Here is a 23,302-nt window from a genome sequence, read left to right as displayed (position 1 = left end):
AGCGGCAGTTTGGCCTGGCGGAAGACTCCTTTTGTCGACCAATGACAAGCCCCTGAATGGCACACGTGTACGTTTCGCGGCAAAAAAGATTTCGCGCGAAAAGCGGACCTGGATCAGCTGGGAAGGCAACAACAGTCATCACAACAACAACAAGGCAATAGAAGAGCCCAGCGACCCACCGGGAGCTTTCCGCAGACGAGATGGTGCACAGTTGAAGTTGAACTTTCGGGACGCTTTTATCGCTCGATTTTTTTTTAAACTGTACTTTAGTTGGACAGCTTCCCGCATGCCCCAACAAACCGAGTGGGGGCTGGTGCTAATAACTCCGCTAGCATGCTAATATGTCCTTTACTGTATGTTCTCATATAGGACGCCGTTTCTTAATGGCCCCACTCAACATACACTTAACATAACTGATTCATTTTTTGGAGGGGGGCGGGAGGGGGAGTCGAAGACAAAGTGGAATTATCTTGTTATTGTCGCACTGCGATCTGGAGCACTCACGGAAAACCGCTGCAAAGTTATGATGCCTCATCTCACTCCGGGCGTTGTTTTCTAATCGCTGCCGTTCGAAAGACGTAAACGACGTTTTCGTGGCGGCGTTTGTGCACTTTTTTTTCGTGTCGATCGCGCCCGTCGCTTGTCGACGGGGCCTGGTGTCGTGCTGACAACCGCAGTGGAAAACAAAAGGTTACCATGCTAGCTCGCGATCCATCTGCTCTTTTGATTGCCTCGGCCTCTTTGTTGTGCTTTCACACGACCTCCGGCTTGCCCACTTGATACCTCTTCCCCACTATTCTATTCCGAATACACATTCCGTCCTGTTTCACTCGAAGTGAGGTCCGAGTAGGATTACCATTCATGGGTGACGTACCCTCATGAGGAACTTGTCACAAAAGTGTTACAAGTTGGTCGAGACCACTTGAAGGCAAACGATCACGGGGTCTGTTATTGACAGATAAGGTTGAGCTTTTTAAGTGGACAACTTGTTGAGTCAAGCCGCATCCCGTTGTGACATAGCAGAACTCTGCCATGTCAGAGACCCTGATAACAGGCCACTCGTCAGATGATCTATTGGCTGACTTTGAGACTTTGCTCAACTCTGGAGGCGTCGCTCTGGGTCAGGACCACCAGATTGTCATCATCACCAGTCCCAGCAACGAGGGACTCCACCCGGACAGCGCCCCTTCCAGCACGGGAGAAATCTTGCTGTTTGCTACCCCACAAGGTCCTGCTGATGTGGCCTTCCATGACAACAGAAGGCCAAGCCTGGGGAGGCCATCGGTGAGGACTCGAAAATGCTTAAATGTTCTTCGATAAAAGTGGGTCGGGACTTTGCAACAATGCAGGTCCCAGGGTGGCAACAGTTGAGAATCACCCTCCTAAAATTTGAAAGTTTGAAATAAATAAAAACAAAAAAAACCCGATAGTGTGAAAAGCTGATTCATAAAGTCTTGGTGTTACTCAAAATTTTGATGCCAATATTTTCCATTTTCCTACAAATGATTACCAAGTCCGAATATCAGTTGTCAGCTTTCTTGACTACTAATATTCGGTTGGGCCCTGAAAAAGGTATTTATTCTATCTACATTTTGTTTTGACATGAGCTGATGTGTGTGAAATGCAAACAAACATTTTGGTTCACAATAAATGACCAAGCAACTGCTCATAACTTCTAAAACTTTCCAGTTTGGGGCCTTGCAAAGCTACTACTAATAATAACATGACCTCCGGTTGTTGTGTTAAAATGTTTCTTTAACTCTATTTTAATTTCCCTATTTATAACCAAATGTTAGTAATGTCCTGGATTATTTGCAATAAGTTTCCATCTTTGAAATTTATAACCCTAGTTCATGACATTTGAGATTCTTAGTTTTATTTACAACCGCGTGGTATACTTTCAAGTCCAGAGCCTCTGGGCTAGCATCTCGGTTGTCCTGTTTGGAGTTTGCATGTTCTACTTTTACATGTGTTTTTTCAAAATTCAGATGACATGTGTGGTAATTGAAGACTGACATACATTTCCTTGAGTGAGCAAAGAATCTTTTTGTTCTTCTTGGTGGGGGTGTCCTTTTTTTTTTTGTAAAATGTCCTGATCCTCATCACAGTTATTTTCTTTTTCTACATTTCCTCAGGTTAAGCGGAAGTTGGACCTGGACAGCGACCATCAGTATGTTAGCACAACCCGGCCGTCTTCGGGCCACGCGCCTCCTTCCACGCCTGCCCCTCCCAGAAGTACATACATACCCACACCCACAAGATTATTCTTTACATCACTCCAAACTTGAGTGAAGTCTAAAGATTAACCAGACTCGCTGTAATCATGTCTGGGGTGAAATGAGATCTGAATCTTCAAAGGTGCCAATTCTGTCTCCCTTTCTTCCCAGTTCCTCGGACTGTGACGGAAAAGTCTCGCTATGACACCTCCTTGAATTTGACAACCAAGCGTTTTCTGGACCTCCTGTCCCAGTCGGCCGACGGGGTGGTGGACCTGAACTGGGCCTCGCAAGTCCTTGATGTCCAGAAGCGGCGCATCTACGACATTACCAACGTTCTGGAAGGGATCCAGCTCATTTCTAAAAAGTCCAAGAACCACATCCAGTGGCTGTGAGTAGAAACCTGCTTGACGGCATACTTTGTAAGAGCCGGTCATCTTTTTTTGAAGATGGTCATTTAGCCAGCTGCATGCCAAACTATGTGGCTTAATAAGCGAGTCACGTTCCCAACAACACCTCAAAGCTTTTGTCACTGAAATGGATGCACAAGTGTGGTCAGTAACTGAGACCTATTTTCTTTGTGTTCTCCAACGACAAAAAAAGTTTAGCTGCAGTAGTCTTGGCAATTTGCTTTTTCCCTTGGCAACCGCACCCTGTTTTTGTGTTGGAATTAAATTAATTCTAGGTGGCACTTTAAAATTTGGTGTCGAGTTAAGAGTGCCATAGTGGCGACTTGTTGGGTTTACAAGGTCATTCGGCGACTAATTTGTTTGCAATTGTCATGTTCAGCCACGTCACTCATTGTGCGGTTCACTGTAGATGTAAACGCATTGAAGAAGAAATTGATGTGTTCGTGTCTTCTCTTCCTTCGCAGCGGGAACCGCGTTGACGGGGCGTCGGTCGCCCTCCATCAGCAGTTGCGGAAGGAGGTGTGCGACCTCAGCGCGGCGGAGGAGCAGCTGGACAAGCTCATCTCCAAATGCAATCTGCAGCTCACGCTGCTCACCGAGGAGCCTCAGAGCAAGCGATATCCTTTTCACCAGTTTGTATGAATTTGGCCCCCCTCGTCGCCACGTTCGAACATCAAGGTTTGTGATGAACGAATAGGATGCGGCTAGTGCCGCGCTCCAGTGGAACTGGCTGCGGAATTCTTGACATTTGAAGATACACCGTTGCAAATGGCAAAAACAAACGGACGAGAAGGTTAACTTACCTTGTTGCCGTGTGTTATTGTGGATGTGTTTGTGCTTTACTCGGGGTAGCAACTTGCTGCAAATGTGTTAAAAAAGGAGGCAGCAAGAAAACATGGCTGTAGCAATGTGAGGACTGCGATCATGTGTTTTTTTCTAACTTGTACTCAAGAGTTCAAATGACGTATTGTTGGCAATCCTGCTTGGCCAATCAGTGTCTTGTGACAATTTTTTTTTCTCGTCTGGGCGGTCAGCTTGACCAATGAGAAGTCTCCAGTTTCACTTGGGCTGGGAAATATTCACAGGGTGTGTGTAGTAATCAGGCATTCAACTTGACAATGAATTCCACGTTCTGATTAGATATGTATTGAAAGCATTTATGTGTGTTCTTTATTTCATGGAGAAAATCAAAATTAAATCTATGCTTTTCTACAATAGTGCCACTGTACAGTCAGTGGATCGGCCAGTACGGAAATAAAACCATAACAAATTCGCATTAGTGTCTGAAACATTTTTGTAATGATTTCACTGATTCTATAAATTCTAGAAGTACTTTCTAATGCCTTGTTACTTTCCTCCCGCGGCTTTTTTTAAATTAGCATTTTCTTCAATGCTGTATAGCGACAGGCAGAACGATGAAATGCACTTCCCTGATGACAAATTACTTTCAATGTTGCGGTCCTTAACGGCCATCCGTCACGTTGGGCTTTGTGCACTGCCAGGACCTGAGGACGTCGTTTAATACGCCGGACCAATTAGTCATGGTCATCCGAGCTCCCCCGGAGACCCAGATGCAAGTTTTAAACCCCAGCGAGGTAGCCACACTAACATTTCACCCCCCAAAAAATTCACATGGGCCAAACTTCAGTTTCTTTATGTGACTCTCAGGGTTACCAGGTGTCGCTGAAGAGCACGCGGGGTCCCATCGACGTCTTCCTCTGCCCGGACGATAGCTCTGGGGTTTGCAGCCCCATGACAGGAAGTAGTCCCACGAAAACCGGTGCCGACATGCCGGCGTATACGCGAGGCGGCCGGTCGACACCCGGTAAAGACAGGAGCTTGGCAGCGGCTTTGGATCTGGCTTTGTCATCTCCGGCGTCCACGTCGTCCATAGTGACGGCAGCGTCTCAGCCAGAATCCTCCTCACTCATGCTAAATGGCGAAACAGGTATGTGTGTGTGCCTGCTTTGGTGACGCAGCTCCCCTTTTTTCAGCCATGTTGGTAGTGGAAGTGGTGCACATATCCGTTTGTAATTTATATATATTTGGAATTTAATTCAATTGAATTCCTTTCCATTAAACAGATCAAATATGAAGGATTGCAAGTAGTAATATTTATAATTGGTATAAAGCTCATGCAGTCACGTTTTTAAATCACGTGATTTTTGTTTACGTCGCCATATTGCCGGTCAAACAAAGCATTGTTAAAAGTTAATTCCGTTGAGATGAAATGAAAATAAAATCGTATAGCACGACACCCAGAGTTTTGTCCGATACCATTAAACACTTAGAAGTTGTTAATAAATGAAGGTACACGGAAAAATGAGAAACACTTGGCATAGAGGATCCAAATTTAATGCCGATGTTTTCGGCGATAAGAAAGTGAACTGTTAATTTACTTCTGCTTGTCTTGGACAACTGGATATACACATGTATCTGGTGGATAAGTCGTAGAGATTTACACAGAAAAGTTTGAAAGCATATAAAAGTCTGCTCCAATTCAACGACTCACGCATTGCAGAGCAGCTAGATTTGACCGACAATATGGCGTCGTGCAAAATGTGACGTCACGTGCACGAGCTCTGTAAGGATTATGGAAACATTTCCCCCTGTAAGGGGTCCCTGGACCCGGAAAGTTTGAGAACCCCCTGCTCGAAACTAACGTTAGCAGTGATGCTTGTAACGCTATCATTGTTACATTATCAAATTGTTGCTTTAGAGTAAGGCTTAGTCAAAACTTAATGTCTACCACTATGTGTCTGACTCGTTTAATTTTAACACTTTCCCAAGAATTCAGCAGATTTTAATGTACAATCCACAGTAATATTGCTAGTGAAATGCAAAGTGTTTCAAAACATTCCAAACTGAATTTTATGGTCAAAAATTTCATTCATTGTCTTGAAGAGCAACTAAAATATAACTTGTCTTATATTTATTCTTTTAAGTTTGCCTCTGAAAAAGATAATCATAGGCAAGCATCACAACAATGAAAAATCAATTACAACTAATAATGACATTTAAATGCATGTCTTCATAGCAGAACCACAATACTTTTTTCTCTTGAATTCTATATATTCAATGATATCCGCGATCAGCCTGCTTTACTATGAGCGTGCATTCCGATTCCCCTTTTTCTTCGTTTCAACTTTCCACTTGTGTATTTACACGCGCAACCAGTCGCTAAAACGGCCTTACAGCGCCACCTATATCTTTGATATGCAATTGACATTCACCGAATCAATTTCAATGTGAAAGAAGAGAAAAATAAAACCTGACCCAGTGCTGAAGAGAACCATTTAATGAAAACCATGCCAGTTATTTATGAGGTGCATAAGTAAGTGAAAGAGAAAATACAATGAAAGTTTACACAGTAACGAGTATAATGACTTTAAATGTCAGGGGAGGGGGGAGGACAGCTGAAATTATTCAATTCAAATATATTGCACATAAAAGTTAGATAAAATTGTCCCAGAAAAGTTGACAACAAACAGGCCCATTAGTCTAAAAGCAAATATATTGTATTTAAAAGTTAAATACACCTGAACTGTACTTAAAAAAAAAAAAAAATGTAAGTATTGAACTGGGTGAGGGGAAAAAAAAAACATTTAAGTCACTACTGCATCACATAAAGCTGGAATATTTGATGAACAAAATTCCACCAGTGTTAATGGTAACATGCAAAACCAAACACTTCCAGCCAAGTGTAAACCTGTTGAAAATCGACTGTATATAATGATAGAAGTTGTTTTTCATTGTTGTTCTTTACCATGGCAGAATCCCTCATGGGCACCGACCCCTTCTCAGGCCTCGGGGACATGGGTGACTTTGACTTCTCCACGGACTTTCTCCACGGAGAGAGCCTCCCTCTCCCGTTGGATGGTTTCATCAACTTGTCTCCTCCTCACAGTCCCGACTACCACTTCGGCCTAGAGGACGACTTTGGCGTCACCGAACTGTTTGACTGTGACTTTGGTGACCTGTCACAAGTTTTGGAGGAGAGTTAGACGTGGGGCCGGAGGTCAATGCACATAACTTTCTGTTCTGGAAAAATTGAGACTACGGTGCAGAATCTTCGGAAGTTTCGCCTTTAGATTTGTCCAGGATGCGAGGGCTTCGCCATCTTGAAACTTTAAAACACAGTGCAGTAAATTTTAAAGGAACTTTTCGGTATATTAAAATGTCATTATGGGTGTGATGCCTGACTGTTAAAAAAATATTATAAAGCTATAACTTAAATTTTACAAGATTACCGTTCTCGTCACTACTCCAAACCCCCCTCACCCCTAATCGTAATGGCTAGTTTTCCTTCGCGTTAAAATAGGACAGTGGAACCTCAATAAAACAAACTGATATAAATAGTAGTCAACGGACGGGCATGATGGAACGATTTGTCTAACAACCGTTTACATTTTGTCAATTAAAATCCTGTTGAGAAAGTGTTTATTTAGTTCTGTAATAAGTCTGTGTTGTTTACTGGCACTGTAGCGCAGTATGGGCAGGGAACGGGACTGACGTATTTCCACCTCACAGATAAACAATTTTACAATTCAGAAAATCACCCCGAAATTGTACAGCACTTCCCTAATTGGAATTTAAGCTTAAATTATTTATGTATTTGTATATAAATGTGTATTTTTTGGGGGTGGGGTTTAAGTGCAGGTGATGTGTTGAATGGCATGCGCAAGTGACTTGTGAGTTTGGATTCAAAGTGGGCGTAGTAGAGCTTGCCTGGTCATATCTGGCTCCAGTTGGCTTCCTGTGAGACATTTACGTGCAAAACTGCCAAATGATTTGCGTCTAAATCACTGGAATCCTTGAATATACGTGTTGATAGGTGCGTGGATGATCGCTGGTGTAGCCATACAGTATATTGTATTTTGGTGTTTTAGCATCACCCTGCCCCAGCTCAATCTTCACCGTTTAAAGTACAGTAGATGCATTCCATGGGAACAGTGCAGGTTAAATCTAGCTGGTTGAGCAATGGGTGGATGGTCCCAGAAGGTCTTTTTTTTTTTTGGTTTGTTTTCCAGAAACAGGACTTGTCCTGTTGTTCCTAAGTGCACTTACACATGTCAATTCATGTTGATGCCTTAAATCATTGATGTTACAGCTTCCAGGGATGTCTTATCTGGACCCCAATGATCAATACTCACATGGTGGTTTCTGTTTCCTACACGTAGGTGTAACCTGATACATTTTGTCAGGAGTCGACAGCAATGCCAATTTTTTTTTTTTTACTCGGCCTATGGTCGCCATGAAAATTGTTGCTCCTTTATGGCTAACAATTTCTGCATCAAAACAGTGCAGAGTCTAAGGGGGTTTGTGTGTGATGAAAATAAGTTTTTTATTTGCAGTGTTAAATTTTCTATTTATTTAATTGGCGTGTAGAGAAAGTGGTACAGGACTAGCTGCAAGGAAGGGACTTTTTGAATGAACCAAGCAAATGATTCGTGTATTTTTGTATATTAGCTTTAGCGTATTTAATTTTGTAAATCTGCTCGGGGCTGGCAAAAGCGTGCTCCAATGTCGAATTTTGACTTTCTCTGTCACTTGCATCACGTTGTTATTGTATGTTATCGATTTGATAAACATCTCCATTGCATATGTAAGATGTTTCCTCTAATGCCTCTAATTGTCATTATAAAATTAATAAATCAAGGGGTATTTTATTTCCCCCTCATTGAGTTTACCCAAGTATGATGAAGATTATCGGTTGTTAATATTGGGGATACCCACGAGCAAGCGTGTATTTTTTTTTTTTTTTTTTTAACGTGTCAAGAGCAACCAAATCACTTTTTATTGTCTGTTGTTTTGTTTGGAATGTTAAAATTTTGCATTGGTAGTGGTGATTGAGTGCCTGCATCTTAGTTGAAATTGTTGGTCCAAAATTTTTTTAAACTCATTTTAAATGTGCTAAAAATAGCTGATTTGGAAAATAACTTATATTCTGGCGGGGTAAAAAAAAGTTTTTTAAATATGTGAACTTATTTATAGCTCAATAATTGTCTCAGCTCCAACCCTGGTTTAAAGTGCTTTGAAGGGAATCCTTTTAAATATTCTGTCAAATGTCATCTTGAAATGCCAATTTTTTTTCAGGCTTCAGTTTTGTTTGTTTGTTCATAAAACTGGATCTTATTTGTGAATTTTGGACACTTTCTGCCCTTTTGTAGCCCTTTCAATTGAGTGAAATAAACAATTTGGTATACATCATTTAATCATCTGTAATACTGATAATGCAAATAGGTAGCACGGTGATTCAGCCGGTAAAGCGTTGGCTTCACAGTTCTGAGGTCCTGGGTTCAATCCCAGACCCGCTGTGTGGAGTTTGCATGTTCTCCCCATGCCTGCGTGGGTTTTCTTCGGGCACTCCGGTTTCCTCCCTCATTCCAAAAACATGCAACATTAATTGGACACTCTAAATTGCCCCGAGGTTTGCCTCCATGTGCCCAGTGATTGGCGGGCAACCAGTTCAGGGTATACCCTGCCTCCTGCCTGTTGGATGGGCTCCAGCCCTTCCCGCGATCGTCGTGAGGATAAGTGGCAAGGAAAATTGATGGATGGCTGGATTATACTGCCCTCAGCTGGCCAAGGTGTGCAGAACAGAAGGAGTAGCAGAATGCCACTTGAATTGAAGTGAAAAATATGTCCAAAAATTATAATCAATTTTTAATTGTCAGGTTCCAACAGGGTGAGATTTCCGTTTAAAATAAGGAGGAGGCACACATCACCAGTTTGCTTGCATGCAAGGAGAACGGAAGAGAACTGCACCCCACAATTCCCCGCCACGCTCTAAAGCAGTTCTCCCTGACTCCTTTCTTTTATTTGCATTCACAATTACAACATCCCCAAAAGGGGGAAGGACACAAGCGTTGTTTTCTTGATTTATTGTGTTAAATGTCAGATGAGTAAATGAAAAATAACATTTGTAAACATTTTAAAAAAAAAGTAAGTATGGCCAAAAAATCATTTCGAAGTTCTCCTCCAGGTGCCTTCCCTCAGTCTGGCTCTGTCTGGTCTTTTGCAGCCGGCGACTTCCTCTTTTGAGCACAGATCTGTTTCCTGTTGAATTGCTGAATAAAGCTCTATAGCAAAGCATTTCTTCGTTGCAGCAAAGCACTTTATAGCACAGAAAATGTATAATAATTCAACATTTATGTATTTGTTTTCATACATTAAAATATATCATTTTGTATGCTAACTGTTAACGAGGACACGGAAAACAATTACATGCCTGCATTACAGTTGGTGGGGCGGGCAACGGCGTTATTAAAGGGACGAACCTCAGGCGTACACAATGTGTTTTGCTTTGCGTGGTGCACTCAAATATTGTAATACTCATGTATATGTTAAAATTGGTGTAAAATAACTGATTTACACACTGGGCATGCACTTGAATTTCATCTGGCAACATGATTCTGACCAATGTCGATCGACACTGGACTGCATTTAAATGCAGGTAGACTTCATACAAATAACTAAACAATGCAAACATTTTTCTAGAGGGATTTCCGCATATCCTGTATTTTTGAAAATTGCAATATACAGTATATCGCGGTATTAAAGGTATTAAAGAGAATCTTTTTTTTTCTGTATTGTGGAGCTCTGTTCCTGTGTGTGAAACGCGACAAAATGCAAAGCGCCTTTGTCCCAGTCAACAGGAAAGTGTTCATTCCTTCAGTCATTTTGACAGGAGTTCAAGTTGACGGTGTGTGTGTACAAAAAATGTTCAGTATGAACATGCACAACTGCTCCACTACATTTTTAAATGCATTGGGAAAATGACTACAGCCAATGGATTTACACGAGGAGTCTCAAACTGGCAGCTCGGGGAACTATTTGCGACCTGTGAGATATTTTATGCAACCCCCCCCCCACCCCACCACCACCTTAATATGAAAGTTTAATGTTCATGTTTTTTTTTATGAACGGCAGTGTTGTATGCGGAGCTGACAAAATTACCGATCACGGTGGGGTGTTTGGGCACGGTGCATGACATCGATGAGGCTTGATGCAAGCAGGGAAACATTTTTCAGAGTGATATTTGCATCAGCGTTGCTATCAAGAGTTTTATTCGTAGTTTTGCACACAAAGTGTTTACACCAGTGTCTTTTAATACATTTGAAAGGATTGTTATTTTTAAAACAATCCATGTGAGTGTGCATCTGCGGCCCAGCCTCAGCCAGATTCCGCCTCCATCAGCCCCAAAGTGAATCAAATTTGAGACCCATGATTTACATCATACATCAACTATTTCTTTGCTGGAGTGCTCAAGTGGAAAAGTGAGATTGTTATCCAAGCTGGGTGGAGCCTCCTTATCACTCCTTGCTGTCACTCTCTGGCTGTCAGTCAGTCAGACCATGGAGGCAACGGCACACACAGGTGAGCTCCACAGCACCAGCCATTCGTACTATTCCTTTGTGTTAGATTTTCCTTAAAGGAAGGCAGTTAGTCAAAAAAAAAAAATTTTTTGTACAAACTGATAATTTTCACATTTTTAATGTACGTTTCAGCTTTTCAAATGACAGTGGGTGAACATTTGACCATGTAAAATTGTTCAAACATTGCTGGCACCTATGCCACGTTTGAGGCTGCTGTCAATCATGACTCTACGGTCCTGATGCCAAATCCAAGCCAAAAGCTTGGAGGTGAAAAATTAGGATGCATACCTGAATGTGATACGTCAGAAACACACACACCCACACACAAAACAGATTTTAAAAATCCAAAGGATTTATCAAAGGAAAATAATAATAAATAAATAAAAGCGGAGTTGTATACTTATGATAATACTATTGAATTCTATCTGTGTCTTAAAGATTTCATTTTAGGCACAACCAGAGGCCAAAGACGACTGAAACTGGTCAACTTCGAGATCCTGGAAAACCACATTTTCCATGAGACCCAGGGGCTCAGTGACAAATACCTGGTGGTCCGGCGAGGGAAGCCGTTCAAAATTACTCTGGTGTTTAATGGACAGATGTGGAACCCAAAAGCAGAGTGTCTGACCCTGCAGGTTTTACTAGGTGACCTTATATGCACCAAAAAACAATGGTGGCCACCAAGTACACAAACCTTACTGTCTGCTAGAAACTGATCCACTGATCCACTGATCGAGTCGTTCCTGGTGTGGGACGAAAATGATTCTGCCCCACAAATTCTGCCTAACAACAAAGAGCTGGGCCAATGTGTGACCTAAGTAGGAATAAAGAATAGAAGTAATTATGGCGTAGACAACATTTTTTAATTGCAGCCACGACATATATATATATAAAACATGTGGAGTTTTTGACGCGCATGACGTTAAAACCCTTAAGAAGCAGCTTTATACGGCCACGATTTAATTTTCTTTTCTTTGTCTGCATGAACACAGCACAGATGTTAAAGTTCTTCTCTGATACTCACAGGTGAAATGTCAACAAGGATGTTGGTCGATTTCGCCGACAAGTGGTCGGACCCCCACAGCTGGTCAGCACAAATCTACCCAGGCAATGTTGGTCACCGTGTGGTCACCGTCCACGTCTGTGCCCCTGTGCTGTCCTCTGTGGCACAGTACCAGCTCATGGTCCACATTGTGGGATCATACGAGCGAAGCAGCTACCTCGCGGGACAGTTTGCGTTGCTCTGCAACCCTTGGCTGAAGGGTGATTGGATGACTCGGCCAAGGTTTTTGGGCCCGCAATGCAGTGCATTGAGCAGATTTTTCTGTTATTTTTTCTGTTATTCTTTAAGAGGATCCTGTGTACATCCCACTGGATGCGCAACGACAGGAGTATGTCAAGAGTGATTATGGTGTGATCTACAAGGGCACAGACCTCAACTTTAGTCAGCAGCCCTGGTCCTTTGGTCAGGTAAGTTTTATATGTAAGATGTAGCCCACAAGTGTCAAAGTGAAGGCCCGCGAGCCAGCCGTATCCTTTTCTGCTTAGCATAATTTTTCAAGATTTTTTTCGTTAAGCTTTTATAAACATAATGAAAATTGTCCCTGTTGACACAAAATAGTCACAGTTATTTTCCAGTTTCTTTCTTTACTGTACAAAAGGTGAAACAAACAGCAACCTAAACACTGACACGTCCCAAACCAGGATTTTTACCATACTGTTAACCGACTAGCCATTGTACATTTGGGCAACTGTTATTAAGAGGTGGCCTCCGGTAAAACAAGTTTGACACCCTTGATGGGATTAGAAATATTAGACTCAGCTGGTGTCAATGTGTTAACAGTATGAGCCTGGTATCCTTGAGGCCTGTCTTCAGCTGTTGCAAGTTAGCCCACAGCACCTCGGCAACAGTCACAAAGACTACGTTTTACGAGCAAACCCGGCCTACCTGAGCAGGATCATCTGTGCAATGGTGAGACACACGCACAAAAAAAAAAAAAAAAAAAAAAAAAAAACCTCACCGCCGAAATATGCAAAATATGTGTTTGACAATTTCTACGTTTCCATTTTGAGTGGTGTTAATGCTGACTCACGAGTTGTATTACAAAGATACCATTTGTTAGTATTTCCTCTTGGAGTTGCGATTGAAGATTCATCTTTTGACGGATGAATTGTCTTTTTAAGGAATTCAGCATGCCGTAAAACTCTCCATCTTTTTCAGTGTATTCTAGAGATACACTACACGACCACGTATTCCTCCTCACTCAGTAGCGCTCCCAGGAAAGTTTGAAAAAGCAGGTCCCTAACACCACTTGACTGATCAACATAAAATTTAGTGGACATAGCATAACAAATTAACCAGGTTCCAAGCTGGTGCGGTTTTAATTCTAGTCTTTTTTTTTTCTCGCTAAATTGGTTCACACTTAAGTCACTGACAGTGTTAAAGGCTTCGCTTGGCTGACTTTAGTGCAGGCAGCGTGGGTACAATTCCAACTTAGTGACGGTGCAAAGGTGAGTGACAAACGTTTATTTTTTCTTCTTTTCTCACTTTCTCTCGATGAACACCGCTTGTTGAGACACATCGTTCACCACAATCCCCAATTTGGTGTTGCTTTTCTCTTAAAATAGTATATGGATGTTATCCTAGCAATGTGTGTGTTCCTCTGCAAGGTGAACTCCAGTGATGACATGGGTCTTTTGGAAGGGAGGTGGAAGGGCAGCTACAAAGACGGTGTCAACCCAACGGAGTGGAGCGGCAGCGCGGACATCCTTCACCGCTGGATGGCATCCAAAGGCAACGCTGTGCGTTATGGACAGTGTTGGGTTTTTGCATCTGTCCTCTGCACAGGTGGTTTTTATCGGTTTTCTTCATAATCCCCCACCCACAAATTCTTGTTCATGGAATGCCCAGTATTTTATTCACAGGACCTGTTTTTTTGGTTGTTTTGGTTTTTTTTTGTTCAGTGATGCGAGTGCTGGGGATTCCCTCTAGGGTGGTGACTGTGTTTAACGCCGCCCACGATTGCGATGGAAATCTAATCACTGAAGAGTTTTACTCAAGCACTGGGAAGAGGCTTGGGCTGTCAAAAGACAGTGTTTGGTTGGTACTGTATCGCTTCAACTCAAAAATGTGCTCTACGTATGCAAAATGCACAACAGGAAGTGCTCAAGACTCATTTGTCTTGATTTAAGCATACAGGTCAAATGAAGTCAGGCATTCAGATGTGCAGGGTAGGTCTTCCGGATGTGATCAATAAAGACCATGATGAATTGATTCACGCTTGAGAAGGGAACTTGCGACCCTAACAACCCATTTTAATTTTATGGTTGATGGAACCTTTCTTTAGAAACTCTTAAAACAACCCCCTAGCTGGAAACGCTATACACTAATTGATTTGAAAAGTGGGCCTGATACCCTCCCTTGTGAAACACAAAATCTCTAAATTGATAGATTAGTTGTCACTGGCGTATCCTTTTACTACTTACTTTACATTACTACAAAGTCATTTCTTTGTTGGTTTCCCTTTCTCTACCCTCACCTGTGCCAGATATGTTTTGCTTTGAAAGGGGTAGACTTTCATATACCTTAATCCACAGGTGTCCAACTCAAGGCCTGGGGTCCAGATCTGGCCCATCACATGATTTTATGTGGCCTCCAAAGACAAATCGTGTGTCAATTTCCATGATTGTTGGACAAATCTGAATTCAAATTTCAAATTGTCAAATATCATAAATGATCATGTTGAAAGATTACAAACATTTTTTGTGTTACCAAACATGAACAATAGTTCAAAAACTCATTCCTCATGGTTTCTTAATTCCAAAACTAGTTCACACATTTTGGATGTAAAGTTAATGAGGTGATTAGATAATTTTATGGTTTAAGAGAATATAATAAGAGAAAAGAGAGAATAGAGCAAAAACAACAAGAAAAGATTTTTATGGTTTCACAGTCATCAGAGAAAAGAGAGATTAGAGCAAAAACAACAAGAATCTGAGGAAGGGATGCAACATGAGTAGCAAATTGGACAGGGGCAGTAAAGCATGCTGCTGATTATGGTGGGAGTCGTGATGCTAATAACACAACATGATCGAGGTGGGACATCACAAGAAATTCCATATTTAGCTCGAACAATTAAGTCTTTTTCTCTAATTTTGGGGAAATAACAATGACAACTAAACAAGTGTTGGGGAAGTGGCTTTTCTAAAAATCTCAAACATGGTGATCCGTGTTAACATAGTAGTAGCAAGATGATATTCTGTCCTTTTGAACTATTTATGGTAAAATAGATGGTACAAAATGTTTTTTTTTTCCTTTTAACAAACCAACAGTGTACACTGTAATGCCCCGGGTAATGCAGTGGTACGCAATTCTGCCTTTTGTACAGGTGACAGGGATTCGGTTCCCACTGCCCCAATTACCTTGCACTGTCATTTTTTTTTTTGTGTGTCTTGGGTAACCGGTTCTCTTCCCCAGTCCATCGAGCAGTTATGTAGCGTGGTTATTTTTGAACACTGTCACTTCACAGCTCAAACATTGAGCAGAAAATGGAGGAAAATGTTTTTGCTTCTTATGTCACACCAGGGGATAATGAATTTTCCTGTTTGTTTACTTACTCTTTTAGTGAATATTTTCTTTGTAGAAAGGCTTGATGCAAAAAAAATATTATTAGTAGCAGTAGTCGTAGCTGTCAGGTGCGGAGCACTCATGAGTGTTGCAAACCCCCCCCCCCCCCCCCCCACACACACACACACCCTGTTTTGGCACCCACAACTTCCGCTGCAAACCCCAAACCCTTAAAATTGGTCAAACTTTATCTTTAATATATTAGTATCCCACAGGACACTAGAAAAAATGGACATTCGGAATCAAATGTTCATAAATAATAATAAATGTTCATCAAATGTTCATACACATACAGGAACTTTCATGTGTGGGTGGAATGCTGGATGAGGAGGCCGGACATTGGTGCCAAATATGACGGCTGGCAGGTGGTGGACCCAACCCCGCAGGAAAAGAGTGCAGGTTTCCGGACATTTTAAAACCATTCTGTCGACTGGTACAAAACACAGATCGAATATGATCAATATCTTCCCACTGCAGGCGTATACCGCTGCGGTCCTTGTCCAGTGGCTGCCATCAGGAGGCGTTGCCTGAGGATCCCGTATGACTCTGCCTTCATTTACGCCTCCGTTGATGCGGACATTGTACGCATGATCGTGCGGTCTGGTAAGGTGGTGGCGAAGAAGGTGGACACCAAGTGGGTGGGGCGCTTGATCTTTACCAAAAGCATCGGCTCAGATGCTCCCGAGGATCTGACGGATTCTTATAAGAGGAAGAAAAGTAGGGAATATTTTTTGAAGGAGCAGTACAGTGTACAATTGGAGCGCATAATAAATCTCGATTTTGTTTTCAGAAGACCAAACACACCGAGTGGGAGACTCAGGTCAGTGACATTGTCATTGTCTCGACGTTTTATAAATTGAACTCTTCACACACACACACACACACACACACACACACACACACACTGGTAACATCAACAAATGTACCATTCAGTGTCTTATTTATTGATTTATTTTTATCAGGAATTCTTAAAAATGTCTATAATCAGTCCAAAGTGATTGGCCAATGAAATGTTCCTCCATTTCACAATGGTAAATACAGTATTCAATTGGCCCTCTAGCAAACTGATTTGTACGCTGTATCCTATTCACATTAACAGGACTTTCTGACCCTACAATGAATCGACTTGGCAATAACAGAAATGGTAAGTTGGCATATACTCCATGTTTCGTTTTATTTTTCAATGGTAAATACAGTATTCAATTGTCCCTCTAGCAAACTGATTTGTACGCTGTATCCTATTCACATTAACAGGACTTTCTGACCCTACAATGAATCGACTTGGCAATAACAGAAATGGTAAGTTGGCATATACTCCATGTTTCGTTTTATTTTTCATCCGTTCTCAAGACCCTTTTGTTCCATTCAGAACAAAGAAACAATGGAAATTGTAAGAAGAACAAAACAACAAGCAAGTAGCAGGCACCAGAGGTCAATAACTTGGTAGTGTCTCAGTTACCATCTCAGCCATGGGGAGACATATCCCCGGTAGCCGGCAGGTGTTATCTCGACTACTGATCTTTGGCAGTGGGTTGAGAGTGATCCTGTGGTCCTAGGGTTTGCGTTAAAATCCAATCAAGCACTTCTTCATCATGTACTCCAGGGGTGTCAAACTATTTTTTTGTCACGACCCAGATTGTAGTAATCGTTTCCCTCAGAGGGCCGTTAGGACTGTGAACACATAAAATAGTTCAATCGCCTCACCATATTTACACATGAAATTTACTACTACTTTAGGAATCAGAAATCAAGGGTAATGTTTTTCTCAACTGTTGTTCATATTTGGTAACACAAACATGCTTGCAATATCCCAATGTCATGATTTATGATCTCACAATTAGACATTTTAGCACAGATTTTAAAGGTCAAGTGTCATCCCTACAAACATTCTAAAATAGATATTGTAATGAAAAATACATATAACATTATTCACTTCAATGTCTAACGAAAAAATAAACATGAGCGGAGAGCGCGTCATCCATGCGCAAAGTTGGGGAAGTGTCATTCGACGACATCCAAGTGGTCGCCATATTATCTGCATCCCCTGTCCGTGACTTCACCCGGGACATTCGCCATTGAAAACATGCGGTGCACCCTAACTATGGGAGACAAACGCGCCCCTTCTGACACGGAAGCTCTTTTCGAAGAAGAGAACATCACACAACCAGTGAAGTTACCCTATTGTATCGAGCCATATTCAGATAATATGTGATCATGGCCAAACTACCTCCCTGTCCAATCCACTTCCGCGGCGGAGATGAGCCATCGGGGCCCGGCGCTGTGACGAGCCACCTCGGACGACAAGGCCAGTGGCCGGCTGCGACGACCCACCCCAGCCGACAAGGCAGTGCCGGGGTGGCTCATTTTCGGCGCAGAGCCGTCTTATTATGGCGGCGAGCCACTTTATGGCGTTCTTCATAGCCGCCGCCGTCCACGATGAACAACACCGTCGAGCCGGGGCGCTTTACGGCGTTGTCGTCGCTCACGGCTGAGTGCTGCATTGTCAGCAGCATTCTTCAGAGCCGGTGCCATTCGCGAGCCCGGTTGCAGCCTTCGCGGGCGAGCTGACGCTGTCCAATGCGCACATCGAGACATTGAGCACGCCTGTCATACGTACGGGGGTCTTTTGTTACGCTATGAGAGACCGATTACGTGGTCCACCCCAAACTTTAATTTTTTTTTTAATTATTTGGAACCCACGAAGCTCTCATCCTCTGGACGCGTGCAATCCATTTTTTCACGATGAACCGGGTCTCTTGCAAACTTATGAAGTGTAAATCCATCCTCCTGTGTGTTGAAGCAATGTCCAGCAATGCAACAAGCTGGCATTTTGGCTAACACGAAGGAACAACGAGCTACCTTCCCGGAGGTAAAACTAATAGAAACAAACGAGTCCACTTGGGGGCGGGTCTGTTGTTTACGTCACTTCCTGCTTCTTGAAAAAAAATCCCTCGAGAGGATTTTCATGGCGGGAGTTACAAAAAGCTGTATACGTCAAAATCATATTTTGTGGTGATAAAACGCGTGGGTCCTTGTCGGCTGCCTTTTTTTCATTAATAACATACTAAAAATCATGCATTTCATGACAGTGGCCCTTCAATAATCATGGAAGTTGAAACACACGATTTGCCTCCGGGAGCCACATAAAATCATGTGGCGGGCCTGATCTGGCCCCCGTGACCTTGAGTTTGACACCTGTGATGTACATGATCATTGTGTGTCAAACTGTAGCCAATAGGACCTGACTGAGGATTCCCCCTGACTCGCCTTTGTACCAGTAGAAGCATTAAACGATGTTTTAGAGGGAATATATAGACCCAGGGAGAACATAAATGTTACGGAGCCAGGTTAGGAGACATCTTGAGGAACTCCAACAGGACTTTTTGCAGTCTGTGATCTCATTTCTCCACTCTCGTTTTGATTGCGAGCTGTGTGTATTTCGACCTGTAGAAATGACAAGCAGGTGCATATCCGTGAGACATTTGTTCTTCCCATTTTCAACAGGCAAACAACAAAGAAAATGTGACTGATTATTTAGTTAGAGATACGTTAGCTTGTACACAATCTCTCCTGATCCTGACCACAATCCAGCAAATTATATTGCCATAATAGGCATTTATGTATTTATGGACACAAGTATTTACTGTATGTACGTACTACATTGTACGATATACAAATTTTTTAGCTTAGTTTTCTAATTTTGAAAAGTGAAGATCTCTGAAACAAACATTTCTCAACTATTTTGTTACTAAGCACCTTTATTGTTCTTTACAGTATACTGTGCCTCACCTTCATTCGTGCTTGGTCCACCCAGAGAAGGTAATAATCTATACTGTACTGCAGTTATTGCCCTTTTCAGTGATTAGTGTAAAAATAGTTCATTGAGTCCTCAAGGAAATGAGCTAAAACATGATGGTGTCCATTTTACAACCACTGAACACAGCCCTGAGGAGTAACGTGGGCATTAACACTGGTGCCAACAACAGACAAGTGTTAAAAATGTGGTATACACGTCTGAATGTTAGTTTTTGTTCTAATTTTGAAAGTGAACATGATCCCTGAACGGAACCTTTCTCATCTATTTTTTTTTTGTGTGTTATATGTCTTCTTATGTCATGTCTGGTCTACCCAAAGAAGGTAATACTCTATTTAATACACACTCACTAACTAATGTCTGGATAAATACACTTTAAGACCCTCATTTGTGTCAAATAAATGAATAGTTGAATTAATTAACCCGTGTTCATTTAAACTAAAGTACACCAAAGCTTCTTATCTTCTTACCTAAAGACTTAAGACATGCAGGATACGTGTTTTCAATGCTGTAAAAAAATACGCTGGTTGCTGACAAGCTTCTCAGTTTTCATGCTCCTTATTTGTCATTATGATATCAGCTACAAGTTTTTTTAACGATAGCATCGACACGGTGCTTGAAATGTAATGATGCTATCCAGATGTAACCAGAAGTTTTACATGTATTAATAGTTCTATGGTTATCATCACACTTTTACTCTGCTATTTTACACAAGTGTGAGTAAATAGATGATTGATCCATGTACTTCGTGCATACATTAATATCAAATATCATACTCACATGAACGTACAGGAAAAGTACAAGTTTCATGTTTGTCCAAATAGGAGAATTTTTAAGTTTGTCGTGACAATATAAGTCTTTCTCTCGTGTTCTTTGCTCCCGTCCAGACGGGTCCAGCTTGGACGTGACCTTGACCGTAGATGGAGAGCCGACTGTGGGCAAGAGCATCAACCTGACAGTGACAGTCACAAACCCATCAAACGGGAAACGGGTCCTGAGGGAGCACTTGAATGCTCAGCTGAAAGAATTCAACTGTTGCCCAGAGAAAAACTTCTGGGAGAGCCACCAAGAAGTGTTCATTCAGCCATTTCAAGGTGAGCCCTTCAAGTGCAACACGAGTGCAGTGGTGGCCCATCTTAATTTGCTTTGCCTCTCCAGATGTGACACGCCACCATTCCATCCCGCCCTCCGAGTACGAGGAGTTCCTCACAGGCGACGACATTGTGAAGGTGGCCGTGGTGATCAAGGATTTAAAGACAAAAGAGAGGGTCCTGGCTACACAAGACTTCAACCTCAGCTTACCAAAAATAAGCATAGAGGTACATATAGGAAGGGATTTATGAAAAAAGGCTCCTACCACCATGTTGCCACACTTCTGTACAACATCTTCACACCTAGATCTGGGCCAAATTGCAATGGATTTTTAAATGTTTGTGTATTATTTTGCATCAACGCGTCATGAACAAACAATGATCAAATGTCAATCAAAATGACGTCCTTCACCTTTCACACTTGTCATAGAGTCATAGAAGAAACTAAATGGTGTTGACATAATATGTCATGCAGCCAGGGATGAAATAGATCAAAATATTTTTTTTTCACTTCCATCACCCTCATCTTATGCTTATTGGTATTACCTTTGCTCTCTCCGGACGGATGTTGGTTAAAAAAAAAAAAAAATGTGTGCCTGCGCAGCTCTAGTGTGAAACATGCTAAACATTTTCCTATATAGAACTTTCAACTTATTTCATTCAGATTCAGTAGTATACTGGCGCATCTTAGAATATCGCAGAAAATGTCATTTTCACTAGTTCAATGAAAGAAGTCAAATTGAGATGCATCCGTATTAATTGGACTTTGAGTCGCTTTTTGTTGTGGAGGAAAGTGTCTATCGTGATTGAAATGGGAAGAGGAGAATATAGCCCTCGAATAGAAGAATACTGGAGTAAAATAAATACATAATCTAGTGTTGTACTTTAGTGTTCTTTAGTTTACCTGTCCAAAGTCGTGTGGGAAAAAGCCACATCTTTATTTATATCATTACCAAAATAGAGCAGGTATTTTCTTCCTCGGGAAACGTGCCAACCCTTCGCAAAGTTAGATGGAAATCGGTTGTACGGGTTTTATGCAATCTTACTGATTGACAAAAAACGAACAAGCAATGACTTGAAAATGATACCTGTTGTCTTTGCCCGAGGTAAACATCAGGGAAAGTGGTAAGAGCATGCCTTCATTGATTTATGGTGACATCAGATAACGATCTTGTTGTCAGCTTGACGCTTCTATTTTAGTAACTACCTCACTGTGATTGTCCCACAGGTTGAGGGTGGGGACAGCATCCATGTGAAGAAGGAGCACATAGCCATTGTGACCTTCACCAACAAGCTCAACAAAAGTCTGAGTGGCGCTGTTCTCACCGTGGAGGGCTATGGATTATTGCACGGCAAACAAGAGGCCAGGTGGGTCTGTTTCCTCTTTTTTCCAAGTCGTCAGGAAGGCAAGTCTAAATGACGCAATCACCCCTGTCTTAATGCAGTCCTGCATGCGTGTTGTTTGTTCTTCAAGTATCTCAGGAATGTGGTTGTGAGAATGCAGTCAGGCAGGCACGTGCGCAAACATTTTTGGGGTCACTCGCGCAGGCGAAAAAAGGACAGCCATCGCCAAAATTGTTCAGGCAATAAAGAAAGAAATAGTAGTATACGGTATGTTTAAGTAGTAAAATATAACTAAAGTTAACTATATCTCGTAGTTATATTTACCGTCCGTTCAACTATCAGAGACCAATTCTTTCTGTGCTTTTCACATACTTCACAAATAAAGAGGATTCTGATTCCGTAGATGAGAAGTTGTTCTTAAAGAAACAAATGGTTTTCGGCTCCATCTTAGGTCCTCAGAAGATTGGACCCCAAGGTACTTAAGGGAAAGCTTCAACTACTGCTCTAGCAATGGAGGTCTTCAATCCACAAGCTATTGTAGCTTTTCTTTCTACTCGGATTCATCGTTGTTGGTGATGGATTCCACTACTGCTTTGCCGTCCACAAACTTCACTATATGACAGCTTGGGAATTTTACTGAGCAGTGATAGGTCAATAGTGTGAACAGGAACGGGCTCAATAGGCAACCCTGGGGGGAGCCAGTGCTAAGGCTGATGGTGTACATTCTCACAGTCTGTGGTCTGTTGGTCAGGAAGTCCAGTTCCCCAGTGATAGAGTCACTTCCCTCCCTCTACCCAAACCCGAAGGCCTGGCAGATCAACATGCAATATAACAAGTGAACATACCCCTGTTCACATACAATACCAGGCTTTGCTGATGTCCAATATCTTCATAATTTACTATTGCTCACTCCCCATTCCTCCCTCTTCCAGGCTGACCATCCTACATTCAGACGAGAAGATAGTGAAGAAAGTTACTATCATGGCCTCCACCTCAGGCACAAAGATCTTGAACGCCTCATTCTCACATAACGGCAGCTCCACCGCTATTTCGAGAAGCTACCGCAAAGTGTCCGTCATTGCATGATGACAATGAAAAATCAGTGAAACTTTGGAAAGTTTCCATTTTTGTTTCATTGTCACTTAAAGTATCAGATTCTTAACTACACTGACTGGTCACAAAATTAGGCACACCTGCACATTGTAACGAGAGCATATAGATGAGCGGGATTAAAAAGTGAACTTTACAAGTATACAGTGGTTTTCAGTGGTGTAGAATTGCACTGCTTTACAACTGCAGCTATTCCCAACACTTACAAGTCGCCACCTTTTCATATTTTTTTAAACTGCTCATTGGCCTTTAATTCATTCCTATTATTAATAAAAACCATCATAATAATAATAGTAATAATGATAATCTTGT

General features: G+C 41.9%; 2 protein-coding genes across 3 annotated transcripts; both read left to right on the top strand.

The window, feature by feature from the left end:
* Positions 1-49: 49 nt before the first annotated feature.
* e2f1 (E2F transcription factor 1) lies at positions 50-8,786 on the top strand. Its single transcript, XM_061801169.1, has 7 exons — positions 50-1,284; positions 2,136-2,235; positions 2,388-2,607; positions 3,091-3,243; positions 4,107-4,221; positions 4,295-4,574; positions 6,401-8,786. Exons 1-7 carry the CDS (start codon positions 1,033-1,035, stop codon positions 6,628-6,630), a joined length of 1,350 nt encoding a protein of 449 aa, XP_061657153.1. The 5' UTR covers positions 50-1,032; the 3' UTR covers positions 6,631-8,786.
* Positions 8,787-10,913: 2,127 nt separating this feature from the next.
* LOC133490723 (protein-glutamine gamma-glutamyltransferase 5-like) lies at positions 10,914-23,132 on the top strand. 2 transcript variants are annotated; one of them, XM_061801149.1, is made up of 18 exons: positions 10,914-11,005; positions 11,137-11,271; positions 11,443-11,649; positions 12,031-12,267; positions 12,356-12,474; positions 12,848-12,976; positions 13,675-13,852; positions 13,969-14,104; positions 15,927-16,030; positions 16,109-16,348; positions 16,422-16,451; positions 16,731-16,775; positions 16,886-16,930; positions 19,406-19,450; positions 20,333-20,539; positions 20,604-20,764; positions 21,765-21,904; positions 22,813-23,132. In XM_061801149.1, exons 2-18 carry the CDS (start codon positions 11,244-11,246, stop codon positions 22,964-22,966), a joined length of 2,205 nt encoding a protein of 734 aa, XP_061657133.1. In that variant the 5' UTR covers positions 10,914-11,005; positions 11,137-11,243; the 3' UTR covers positions 22,967-23,132. The 2 variants fall into 2 exon arrangements, with proteins under 2 accessions (XP_061657133.1, XP_061657142.1); XM_061801158.1 differs by lacking the exons at positions 10,914-11,005; positions 11,137-11,271 and having other exon boundaries at positions 11,599-11,841.
* Positions 23,133-23,302: the final 170 nt, after the last annotated feature.

This window comes from Syngnathoides biaculeatus, chromosome 2 (genome assembly GCF_019802595.1).
Source record: "Syngnathoides biaculeatus isolate LvHL_M chromosome 2, ASM1980259v1, whole genome shotgun sequence".
In the NCBI taxonomy this organism is placed as follows: Eukaryota; Metazoa; Chordata; class Actinopteri; order Syngnathiformes; family Syngnathidae; genus Syngnathoides; species Syngnathoides biaculeatus.
The sequence above is the reverse complement of the archived record's forward strand: the minus strand, read 5'-3'. Positions and strand labels throughout refer to the sequence as shown.

Coding starts and splice junctions, on each gene's coding strand:
- e2f1 (XM_061801169.1), top strand. CDS start 1,033: ATGTCAGAGACCCTGATAACAGGCCACTCGTCAGATGATCTATTGGCT. Junction 3,244..4,106: donor GAGGAGCCTCAGAGCAAGCG/ATATCCTTTTCA, acceptor GCCATCCGTCAC/GTTGGGCTTTGTGCACTGCC. Junction 4,575..6,400: donor CATGCTAAATGGCGAAACAG/GTATGTGTGTGT, acceptor TTACCATGGCAG/AATCCCTCATGGGCACCGAC.
- LOC133490723 (XM_061801149.1), top strand. CDS start 11,244: ATGCCAAATCCAAGCCAAAAGCTTGGAG. Junction 12,475..12,847: donor AGCCCTGGTCCTTTGGTCAG/GTAAGTTTTATA, acceptor ATGTGTTAACAG/TATGAGCCTGGTATCCTTGA. Junction 16,031..16,108: donor CCCGCAGGAAAAGAGTGCAG/GTTTCCGGACAT, acceptor TTCCCACTGCAG/GCGTATACCGCTGCGGTCCT.